At 48.6% G+C, this 11941-nt stretch overlaps 3 protein-coding genes across 3 annotated transcripts; 1 reads left to right on the top strand and 2 right to left on the bottom strand.

Annotated features, from left to right (window-relative positions):
* Positions 1-921: 921 nt before the first annotated feature.
* On the bottom strand, positions 922-2634 carry BU24DRAFT_269076 (aspartyl proteinase). Its single transcript, XM_033522572.1, has 4 exons — positions 2385-2634; positions 2157-2307; positions 1448-2099; positions 922-1398 (listed from the first exon to the last, which is right to left on the bottom strand). The coding sequence occupies exons 1-4, from the start codon at positions 2484-2486 to the stop codon at positions 1110-1112; spliced, it is 1194 nt and encodes a 397-aa protein (XP_033380406.1). The 5' UTR covers positions 2487-2634; the 3' UTR covers positions 922-1109.
* Positions 2635-6471: 3837 nt separating this feature from the next.
* On the top strand, positions 6472-8569 carry BU24DRAFT_269048 (uncharacterized protein). Its single transcript, XM_033522571.1, has 3 exons — positions 6472-6803; positions 6872-7490; positions 7544-8569. Exons 1-3 carry the CDS (start codon positions 6771-6773, stop codon positions 8221-8223), a joined length of 1332 nt encoding a protein of 443 aa, XP_033380405.1. The 5' UTR covers positions 6472-6770; the 3' UTR covers positions 8224-8569.
* A 1757-nt stretch (positions 8570-10326) lies between these two features.
* On the bottom strand, positions 10327-11309 carry BU24DRAFT_485377 (RTA1-domain-containing protein; the record flags this gene model as incomplete). The annotated part of the gene is made up of 2 exons (XM_033533385.1): positions 11000-11309; positions 10327-10940 (listed from the first exon to the last, which is right to left on the bottom strand). Exons 1-2 carry the CDS (start codon positions 11199-11201, stop codon positions 10327-10329), a joined length of 816 nt encoding a protein of 271 aa, XP_033380404.1. The 5' UTR covers positions 11202-11309.
* Between the last annotated feature and the right edge of the window lie 632 nt (positions 11310-11941).

The following is an 11941-nucleotide window of genomic DNA, read 5'->3' as shown; positions in this document are numbered from 1 at the left end:
CAATCACATATTGGAAGCAATGAGTCGTTGTACTAACTGACGCGCGCTGACAAGAAATTCGCCATGTCCACGGGTCGTACTGGGGGGGTTGCAGGTGGTGGTGGTTAGCGGCGGGCGAATCAAGCGCGTGTCTTGAGGCAGGCCATCCCACCCATGTATATTATTAGGTAGCTTGTGATAAGAGAGAGGCAGTGGAAGAGAGAGGGAATGGAATAGAGGGTGCAAGGCAGCAGGATGCAGGATGCCGTATAGTCGCTGCATGTACGTATGTAGATAGCACGTAGGATGATGTAGAGGCCTCTGGCTGACTACCTAGGTACTTGTAGGAAGGATGATAACGATTTAGCCACGGCATCTATTCTCTTAGGATGAGTTATGCAGCATTGCCAGCACCTTATTGCTCTCTCTCACTAAGTTCCTAAGGCAACTGATTGACCACAGAAACGTCCGCATCCAACTATACCTACGAGCGTACAATGCAGTGCAACATGCATAGGTGGATGGGTCTCTTTGGTACGATGTACTGTGTACCACATGCAAGAATGAGTCTAAGCAATTCAGCCACGCACGCCATCCCACTCCCACTCCCACTCATCCCATTCTCGTTTTCAGTCTTCTTCTCAATTCCAATCTCAATCTCAACCTCAGTCTCAGCTTTTCTCTTCTTCCCCTCCATAGTCCGGTCAATATGGGGAAATGGTATGCACAGACCATGGTCTGCACTGCCGCCCTAATACGTCACAAGGCAAAGAGACGTTCTAAGTCAATCCCGAGGTCTCTTCACTCGGGTACCACTACTGTGACTACTGTGGCTACTGGTACCTAGTGACCCTCTTAGCTCCTGACACTGCCAGCACGCGGTCACGAGATATGATTTCGCCAAAACATGAGGCTCTGCAGTTTGTTGTGGATCAACTCCATCTTGACATTATATATACATACAGTCCCAATTCCAACACAATATTGAAGCGACAGAAACATGCTAATGAAACGGTTCCCGATTGTTACAGTTCTGAACCAGGCGCCGGGCACGCAACCAATGTTCATCAATTTGCATATCATGATCCAAATGCTCCTATTACCCCTTCCATGATCCTAAACATTACCGCTTACTTCGACTTGGCAAGACCGACGCTGTGGGTTCCGAGGTCGTAGACGGAGTACCACTGGCGCAAGAAAGCGTCTCCGAGAATGGCAAGAGGTCCAACGGGCTCGGGGAAGTCCATACCCATGAAGGCAGAGATGCAGGAGCCCTGAACCTCAAGGATGTAGTCGTAAGGGCCGATGGTGAAGTTGTGGCCGGTAAGAGTAAATGTAAGGTCGGGCAGACCATCACGCTTGTCGCACTCGACAGTGTACTGTCCGTTGAAGCCCTTCTTGGCACCAATCTCGCCGTTGCTATGCTCCGTTAGTTATTGGTCTCGAAGTGTGGGTGGCGATTACTTACAGAAGCTCGGCAAGAGTGGAGGGGAGAGCAATGAGGGAAGTACCAGTGTCAAGGATGACACCGGTGTCCTCGAGCTCGGCGGTGTCCTTGCCAAAGGTGATAGCATCAAGCTCAACCTCCCAGTAGGCCTTGCGCCTCAAGGGGATCTTGGTGAGCTCGCCAGTGTAGTGCTTCTTGTCGATGCCACCGAAGGTAGCCTCGGACTCCTCTCCGGCGTTGGTATCGCCGAGGTAGAAAGCAAAAACGGGCTCGTCCAAGAGGCCCTGGTCGAGCATGTTGTAAAAGGGAGGAACGATCTTGTTCACACTGATGGTGTCGTAACCAAGACCCATGATACCATCGAACCTGCCGAAGGCGAAAGCAAGACCGGGCTCAGAGGTAGCCTCGGCGAAGTCCTGGTGCTTGACTGTGAGGTCGCCGATTGTGAAGGTATCCTGAGAGACGAAACCGCTGAGCTCACCAGAGCCGTAGCGGATCTCGAAGGAGGAGCCGTTCTTCTTGTATGTAGAGGATGAGGAGGAGTCGTACTTGCTGTGGAGGTAGCAAGCGATCGAGTTGCACTCCGATGAGGGAACCCAAAGGTTGGAGCTTCCAGTATCGAGGACGACCTTGAAGTCCTGGGGTGGCGTTCCCAGGGAGATCTCGGAGAAGTCTGGTTGAAGCGTCAATCTCAGTCAATGAAGCAAAATGATGTGGTTTGAGAACTTACATTGTGCGTTCAAGAAGTTGCTCACGGGTACGGGGTGAGATCCATCAGCAACGTATGGTGCCTTGAAGACCTGCTCGATATGAGTCTCGGGCTTGATACCCATGTACTTCTGGCCGAGGGCGCGAGCATGCTCCTGGATGTTCGCATATTGCTGGTAACGATTAGCACGAGCTCGAGAGGATTTCAATGCCGCCCTTGATGTAGGCGACGGTCTCGTTGAGGACTTACGAGCTGCTCAGACAAGGGGACCTTCTTGAGCTTCATCCTGTGCATTCCGGCGCTTGCCGAGCCCAGCAGCGAGCCCGCTGCGAGGAAGATAGCCGTCTTCATATCGATCGATCAACGACGATGGTATGGCTAAAGAAAGGGTATGCGACGTAGATGAGGGTGATCAAAGAAGATGGGTTGTGTTGATGTTGTGATGATGGATGAGGGAAGCTGTTGTGAGGTAGAGAGCTCGAGGTGGCTGGGGGCGAGCCAGCGTCGAGCCAGCGTCATCTGAGCTGCCTAGAGACATGGCACGTGCACAGAGTTCCAAGGTTTCCGATCGCTGGATCCGGTTTAGTGGCAGGAACAACTATCGATAGTCCCCGCAAATAGATGATGCATTTAGAGGAGATGCGCGCATCATTGACTAACAGGACAGGATGGAGTACAGTCTAGAGCAAGCAAAACGCTGTTTATAGACTGCATTGTATGTACTGTAGGTACCTGGAATTCAGACCTGCGTAGCATGCACTTTGGTGGTGCAGTGCCATTCTCCAGACCCATCCATCATGGTGCTTACTAGCTTGACACCAGCCGTTTCCACAGCAGCAGAGTGCCGCGAGTCCTACTCATGCACAAACGCTGCCAAAAAGAACTGACTCACAAAATACCAAACACCACAACTGAGTAGTATTCAACACAACCTGTAGCACAGTGAGCTATCGAGAACAAACACCTACTGCCCACAGTATTCTGTAGAATGCTTCGTCTTTTAGCAATTATATGCGAACAAGACTTTATTTGTCATTTGCAGCCGCAACCGGCTGGCTAGGTTTGTATATCTAGGTAGGTAGTTCCTACCAGCACCCAGGAGCCATAAAAGTGTCAGGACCTATAGTTTAGAGGTAGTTAGACTTGACTGATATCTGACCTTCAACAGTGTCTGATGCACACTTATTTACTTAAACATGGACCTTACCACCTTATATCAACAGAGCTTTAAACTAGTCACGTGCTCTCTCATATTCGCAGAGCATGAGGCTGCGAAGACCTTGTTACATTGCAAAACCTTCTCTTTGCAATTAGACTATAGGTCCCGACATACGGGAGCATGGCTTCTACTGTGTAAGCGATCCTATGATAAAAATGTGTACCAAGGAGAAGGGCATACACCAGCTCGGATAGCTCGTATAAACCAACCACCCAATTATCTTGAGCGCATGCACTCATTTTCCTAGCTCGTCTGCAGAGCCGTTTTTGATGGGCCAGTCATGGTGATAAAAACGTAGATAAGACGGCCCTTGTTCTCAAGCAAGAAAATGTGATCTCGTGCTTCAAGAATAGGATCCCCTTGCCTAGGTATCAGAGCTACGATACGCTACTGTCCAAGTGCAGGGTTGCGAATTGGGTAGATCTAAGCGATGACCAGACGCGCGGGACGGGGCTAGCCGAAAGACGATGCGATGCTTGTACGAGTACAATGAGTATTGTAGTGCCGAGAGAGAGAAAGAAATAGACAAGAGTAGCATGCGTGACTGGTATGTCTGAGCCACGTCCAGAATTTCCCGATTTGGGACCTGTGTCACCGGCCAGTGTGTATAGATCGGCTCACGTCTCGCAGTTGTGTCCGGAGTACTCCGTAAAACCTGGTAGTATCAGTGGTTGCATCGCTATGGCTGCATACTATACTGAGGAGATACAGCCTGCGACTGATGTAGAGTGCGAAGGTGTAGGTATATATCCTGGTCGCTATTGTAGGAGATTGCAAGTGCTCTGATTCTGCTAAGTAATCTGCTACACGGGCCAGTGTTCTTACAATTATCTATGACCCTGAACAGCTCGTACGATGACAAAAGTGGGGTTCCGATGCATTCTTCGATCAATGTGTAGTGCCAATCTCTCGTTGATCGAAGGTGAGACTACGAGGTATGTCCTACCTACAACATGAAGCGTGTTTTAATCCATCCTCATGCTCGGATTCACACCGCCTCCGGTCTCTCATTGTTGCGTTTGCTATGGCAGGTCGAGATCGAGACGTGCATGATATTCACGGAAAACAGTGACATTCTGGTGATCTCCCGAACCTAAAGGTAAATGGACATTGCTTGGTATCATGGCATGTCTTCTTCTAACAGCGGAGGAGCACGTTTTCTTGGCGGTGAATACGAGCGGAAAGTTGTGTATCACAATCTCGAAAATCCGACGCTAGATGGGAACATAGAACACCGTCTACATGGCCATCACTTGCACTGTCATGGGCAGGAGAGGTGGATCAAACTCAGAACTCCTTTTTCATGCATGCAAAAACATCCAGAGCTGAGTTCTGGAATTCTGAGCTTCCTGGGTAAGCAGCATTTTATTCTCGGGCGAGAAGTCAAGAGGCGTTTCCCAATGCAGATGTCTCATATGCTCTCAACACAGCTAGCACAAAAGGAAAATGGGAAAACCAGGCAAACGCACGATATGGAAACATGATGGAATCTTGAGCAAAGATATGGTAGCTGCAGCAGTATCGTGTTTACGTTTTATTTGCATATAAACACTCTTACGCGATACCAAGCACTTTGATAAGCTTTTACAAGACATCGTCCACTGTGGAGCGTGAGGTGGAAATGACTTTGCTAGTTGTTTAATTTCCTATCTCGTGCTCGGAAATCTCTAGCAGAATACGGTATGCGGATAGCGGAGAATTGTACCAACAGAGTGAAGTTCATCTCTGAACGCAACCTTAAGGTACCCCTGAGTTTAGTAGACCACTAAACCAACTAGTAATCGGCAGCGAGCCGGAAATCTGCACAGTGGCAGAAGGCTCGGATAGGTCGGCGCCCCTCCACGTCACGCCAAGGCGTGTGTATCCCTATTTCCCTGATACATCGAAACCCCTGTCTTTCCGCTGGAGCTTCTCAAACACGCTGGAGAAAAACTACGGAATCTCTGTAACCAAAAGTCATAAGGTTGACGAGTGCGGAGAGAGCGATCGAAAGATAGGACTGAACGAGAAATGGCACACGAGTGGATAGAGTGGACTCTGTGGGGCATACTACGAACGAACGCTTTGTCGTTAGGACAGATATCTGCCATGAGCACACGCCAGTAAGAGCCCGTAAGTGGGCCATATACTTGGCGTAGATCGCATTCGTGATTCTCATTGTGCATCTGAGCGGGAGGGGGAGGCCAGTGGGCCACACGAGCCTCGAGTCTGAGAGAGCATGAGGGGTCCATGGAGAGGCCGAACGAACAGTAAAGTACTCCGTGCCGTACAGGAGAGACCGCAGAGTCGTAGACAAGAGCAAGCAAGAAAGGAGAGCATCCCCTGCGTTACATTACCTGGTACCAAGCCCCCAAAGAAGCAACCTAGATCGTCCTCACATGAGCAGAAGGAAGGGTGGCACCTGCAGACATGGGAAATGTATCAACTGACGCGGCACCGTATCGAATAATGATGGATCAGTCGAACAGTACGCCGTACCATAAATGCGAAGTGGATATGTCGAGTCACCGCCAATGGTAATTATCGAGGTGGGATAATGAGATATGGTGAGATGAGATGAAATGAAAAGGAGGGTAATAAACCTTTCCATCTCATATCGCCCATGAGATAATCATCGCCATCCCATATCCATGTCAAAATCATTCCCTCTCCTTCCTTCCCTTCCTTTGCCTTCCCTGTCCAGCTCTTTCTCCGTTCCCACGGGATGGCATTTGCAGGAGTAAATGTGGCTGATAGATTGGGGCGGCCGACCAAGGAGGGGAGAGAGAAAGCAGAGAGAGCCACAAGGGGGACAGGAAGAAGATTCAGGCGAGCCATAGAGAATGGGTGAATGAGTGAACCAGAGACCCAGAAATGAATTCCAGGCGGACGTCCGCGCTACCGCAACGGAACGGCGAAATGCCAAGAACCTGCTGGGTCCTGCTTGGTGCCATTCACCGTGTCAAAATGGATGCCTCCACTCCACATTAACCACACCCCTTCAGGCCAGAGGGATGTCTCCTCCCAGGGTCCCTCGCGGTGGCGTCTTTTTATCGTCCGTACTTCTGTCTCTTTTGGATCGTCCACAAAAGCCCCCTCGTTCCCTTTCCCGTCTCCTCTTTATTTCTTAAACTCCGTCGAGGATACATACATACCGCTTACCTGTCTGTTACCTCGACTTCTCTACTCTCACCGACATCCTCCCACAAGGACATTCCCTTTGCTCAAATATCTCTGCTCACGGACGGACGACCATTTCGATCTGGCCACACTACTACGATCACGTTCTATGGCCCTTTTGAACTTCTGAACCAGTCAATCCCGATGATAACGCTCCCTACGCCGTAAAATCTCCTCTTTATACCTAGACCGCCTGCGTCACATCGACTTCGAGTTACCCCGGCGAGCAAATAAGATAGTGGGAATTAATAGGAACCATGGCTCCTCCCCGCGACGCAAATTGGATAGACGTGAGTGCTTCGAACCTTACGCCACGAACGCCTTTCTGTGTCACGTCCACTAACACCATCTGTCTTAGGGTCTGCGTGGTGTAGCCTCATTCATGGTCGTATGTGGCCATCTCTGCACATCCTTCGTACCATGGCTGCATCAGCCCGCTCTCAATAAGAAAACCGCGCCTCACCTGTTCCAATTGCCGTTTTTCCGTCTCGTGGTCGGAGGTCGCACCGCCGTCGCGCTCTTTTTCCTCATTACAGGATACGTGAACTCGATCGGGCCAATTGGAAGGTCAAGATCTGGCAATGTGGACGGTGCTTTCAATGGAATCGCACGCAGCTCCTTGGCCCGCTCCGGACGCCTCATCCTGCCTACAATGATCGCAACGGCGATCAGCTGGTTCATGGCACAAACGAACGCGTACCACATGACCAAGCATGTCGATGCTACTTGGGTTCGCCAGGGTTGGCATAGGCAGGAACCCACCCTGTGGAAAGCTCTCACCTCCTTGGTACATGCGCAGATATCGACTTGGACCACTGGCTGGGACGAGTACGATGGAACACAATGGACCCTACATCTTTTCCTCGAGGGTGCCATGTTGGTCTATACCACCATGCTAGCTACCGCATTGGTGAGGCCCAAGGCGCGAATGGTCATTTTTGGTGTACTCTACCTCTACTTTTGGAATGTCGGAATTAGTACGTTGCATTGGACCCAGCTTTTAGTATTTTCGCATGCTAACGGACTTCAGCCCAAAGTGTTGGATCTATCAAGGGTCTTAACATCGTAGTAGGCATGATCGTCGCAGAACTCCACCATCACTTCAAGGACTCGGCGACTTCCACTCTTCCCACCCCTGTTCCTGCACTTTTGATCATCATGGGCATGTTTATGGGAGGATTCCCACAAGACTCCTTCGGGAATGCCCGTTGGTCCGACATGATGGCCAAAACCATGCGCGCAATGACTGGCCGCGATACTGATATTCGCCGTTTCTGGGATCATCTAGGAGCTTCTTTCATCCTACTCGGCGTATTTTTCTCCCGGAACGCTCGCCACGTGCTCACTTCGCCTGTCTTCAACTTCCTGGGTCGCGTCAGCTTCCCCGTCTATCTGCTGCACAACACTTTCATTAAGACTGTCTTGACTTGGATGATATACCTTCCCTCGGCCATGAACCCGCCAAAGAATGAGAAAGGAGAGCGGATGGACCTCCAGCGCGGATCTCCAGCTCACATGGCTATCGCAATTCTCCTTTTCTATTATATCCTCTACCGAAGCGCAGCTCTATGGGTTCAATATGTCGACCCTCTCTGCGCAAAGGCAACCAATGCTGCTGTCAACTGGGCACTTGGCGATGCGCCCACGAACAGCAGCGGGCCTCCACCTCATCGTAATGGCACCGCCGACAAGCACGTCCTACCAGCATAGGGCACGTTTACGAACTTTCCTTCTCATTTTCTTCGTATTATATTCTCATGAGCATGGCCGCGGTACCTCTCATTCGCAAGAAATTGGTCCATTTCGCGCAACGCGTTTTAGCAAGCCCTTCTATACCCAGGTCCGGTCTTTGGCTTAGGACAGGACATTTTCCTTTGTTGGCAGCATCGTACTTTTGTCATAACATGAGCTCTACTTTTACAGATTAGGGTTGCAATCAGGCTTTTCAAGGATCGAACGATATATTTACCTCATGTCTGATCTGGAGTTCGAGCGATTTCTTCTGATGCGACAGGACCTACCACTTGAGGCGTCCATCTTACGTTTTGTCGTTTGAATAGCAATTGCTGTAGCATTATTGTGTGTAAGAGGGGACTATGAAAAGAGCTTGAAGCTGGCATCAAAGAGTTTCGTTCAGAGAATATGAAAACCAAATATTCAAAATCAGCCTCATCGCTTTCACCAGTAATAACTAAATCTCAAAACATTTGACCGAATATACCACCGCAAACCCCACCCCCACATGTTTCCCTACCATCGTCCCCATCATCGTTAACCCTTGTGTCGCACGTACACGCACGCACGCGCGTCAAACAGGACCATAAAAAACGCCACAACCTTAACACTCTCCTAGCCCATTGTCGTACACAGACAACAGTAACAGTATGCAACTAGTATTTCGTAGACAGCACTCCGTACCTGACACTTCCTCTACGCATTCACTCTTCGCCCACTCCCGCCGCCCAGCTACCCCCAGACAGCATCTCAGCACTTCGCACGTGCCAGCCAGATACACGCAACGCCGACCGACATGCATGCACGCACACATGCATGCGCTTAATGCCTGCCTCGGTTCCGCCGGCACACGACCATGTTCCGAAACGCTTACAAAGAAACAGACAGCACGACCGCTATGTTTTACGGACTTTGAAGGACCCGTGCCAAGGCAAAAGGAAAGTGTATATTTGGATTGATAGAGGGTCGGTGATCCCGAGGAAGGAGAGATAGTGTGTGTGTTTGTGTATTCTGGGAGACGGAGATAGAAGTACGGGGTTGGACTTTGGTTTTGCGAGGGTTGGGGAAGTGGTGTGAGGGAATTGGGAGTGTCTGTCTGTAGTGAGGATGGAGCGGTTGTTGGAGACGGAATTGATTGCCGATGTGATTGTCTTGGAGTAGAAGTGTTCTCTTTCGTTCGAAGTCTAATACGTGCATGTTCACTACTGATGTTTTTCGTCGATTAGGACTACTGCTGATATTCTCATCTTTGATAGACTAGAAGAGCTCCGCGGTATTTGTCTCGTTTTCTGCGGTAGCTGTGTATCTTCTTCATGTTCTCCTGGGTTATTACTGACTTTGGGGTATGGCTGCCCATTATAGTGCTCACATCCGACGTACTAGCATATAGCTAGCTATCGATTTATACCTACGAAGTACCTATCTATCTATGCACACTACCTACTTCGCAACAGTCGTTCTATTAAGTCAGAGGGATGGTTTCGATATTTGAATACTACTCTATTGAAGAGCAGGACTTCTGGAATGTCGGACTTAGTAACCCTAGCCATATGAGCCGATATGACAAGGACGAGGGAAATGACAACACCCAGAATTGATGTGATTGCATGTTGAAAGCGACTGCCTAGCAGTCATAGTCTCCTGCACTCTGATGGACTTACTCTACCACATCATACGATAAGCGTTGCTTCTCTCACCAACTACCTACAAAGCCATTGGATATGTGGAGAATCATTTGCCACGCGCCAGAGGCAATATGCTAGGACCAAATACTAGATGTTCGTATCAACATCTTGGACCAAGGTCCATGAACAAGCCCTTTACATCATGATAGAATATAGATGTTAAATACTAGAGGTAAATCATCTGAAGAGAACAAGTATCTATTGTATGCACACTACAGATAATTACGAGCTGATACTCCAAACAAAAACAAACTGAGAATTTGGAAATACATTACAAAAGGGATAAGTGGAAAGGAAATTTGGATGAAACTTTACCCGTAAGCTAAGGTTAGATTCTGTAGTTCTTCGTGTCTTCGCCAATTTTGTGCAGTGAAACGCCTTCAGAAGCTCGCTTCTACTTTTTCTGTAACTCATTGGGGTACCAGATATAGAAGACAACCATGACAGCCAACATGAGGATGGAGTCGAAAATGTATAGTGGCCACTCGTTCCGGAGTAAATAGCCGTTAGAGCCACCACCGTACTCAATGATACGAAAAATACATCGAATAAGGATCAGTGCGGAGGTGATGTACAGCATCTTCATAATCTTGCCCCAGTCAAAGGGGGAGAATGTTCCAAGCCTGGCATTATATCGCTTGTGAAAGACAATGGCAGCCACAACGAAAAGACCAAAGAAGACAATCTGAACGACAAGACCGAAGATGACGATGATCTCGCCTGTCTTAGCACTCGTACCCGCTGCCATGTATCCTGCGCCACTGGCTTGTACTAGGAAGGCAAACGCATCTCCGATCACAAAGGTCTTTGTGAGCCAGTTTACGCGGACGATTGATAGACGTTCAGCTTCTGGGCCGAGGCCACGCATCACACGACCCAGAGTCATGTAGATCGAAGCGGCGAAAAGGGAAGGAGGAACGAGTAAGAAGACGGATTGAATGATGTACGGTCCGAGTTGGTCGGTTGCGTTGTTGGCACCTATGCGTCCACCATACCCAATGACTTCCACTAGGATGATATTATCAGCATACAACTTTTCTTCTCTGAACTTAGGAGGCATTACTTACGATAGCCACCAATAACAAAGCAGACGCAGAACCACATGCGCTGTCGGTACATTTTCCATGTGTGCATTGCCGATGCAATCAGAAATAGGATAAGGAATATGACCGCAGCTGCCATGGAAGGTACATATTTCCAAAGGTAGAAATCACCTTTGTAGGGCAGAAGCTCGCCTCTTCTGAGGAGTATCGAAACCGTTGGCGCCATTGTTCGGGTAGTTGTTGATTCAGGTCAAGAATTTGAAATTCCCAATTCCGACAAGAAGTGTATCAATAAGTAGTATTCTTTGAATGCGGAATGAGACTGGATCACTGAACAATATATGACTGATTGGAAATGCCCATAGCTATATATGTTTTGAAAATAATCAACGATTTCCCCCTGTTTAATACTTGGCATTTTTAGTTATTGCGACCGTATAGATACGCTGGGACCCAGATGTCTAGACTGGTTGATCTTTGCATCAGCGCATGGTCCTTATTTAGGGATTGCCATGAGTGCAGCTGTTTTAAGTCGGTAGTTTCGGTGGTAGTATGTTAGTGGTCATAGTTGAACATCAGCCAAGACCGTACAGGAATCGTACAGGTCGCGTATAATAGTCGTAAAACTTTCGTACGGTAGCTCCATTTCCCAACTAAAGTAAACTTGCAATGTTACTGTCTGAATAATCAATGAATTGTATAACAGATTGCAAATGCTCGGGAAGACCATAAATGGACGATAAGTGTCTGACAATGGACGATGTCTTTGCAGCGTATGCATACATACATTAGTTAACAAGAGTTCTATGTAACATTTAATATTATATGACTGTTCGAATACCGTTCTCACTATTGCTCTAATTCATTTGTGGCCCTTCGAGTACACTCCATATCTAAAAGACCAAAATGATATGCTTGCACATTCTGCAACAACCTTTCGACTTGGTATACTGGAATCCTGAATGA

The sequence above is a fragment of the Aaosphaeria arxii genome (assembly GCF_010015735.1).
Source record: "Aaosphaeria arxii CBS 175.79 unplaced genomic scaffold BU24scaffold_8, whole genome shotgun sequence".
Taxonomy (NCBI): Eukaryota; Fungi; Ascomycota; class Dothideomycetes; order Pleosporales; genus Aaosphaeria; species Aaosphaeria arxii.
The sequence above is the reverse complement of the archived record's forward strand: the minus strand, read 5'-3'. Positions and strand labels throughout refer to the sequence as shown.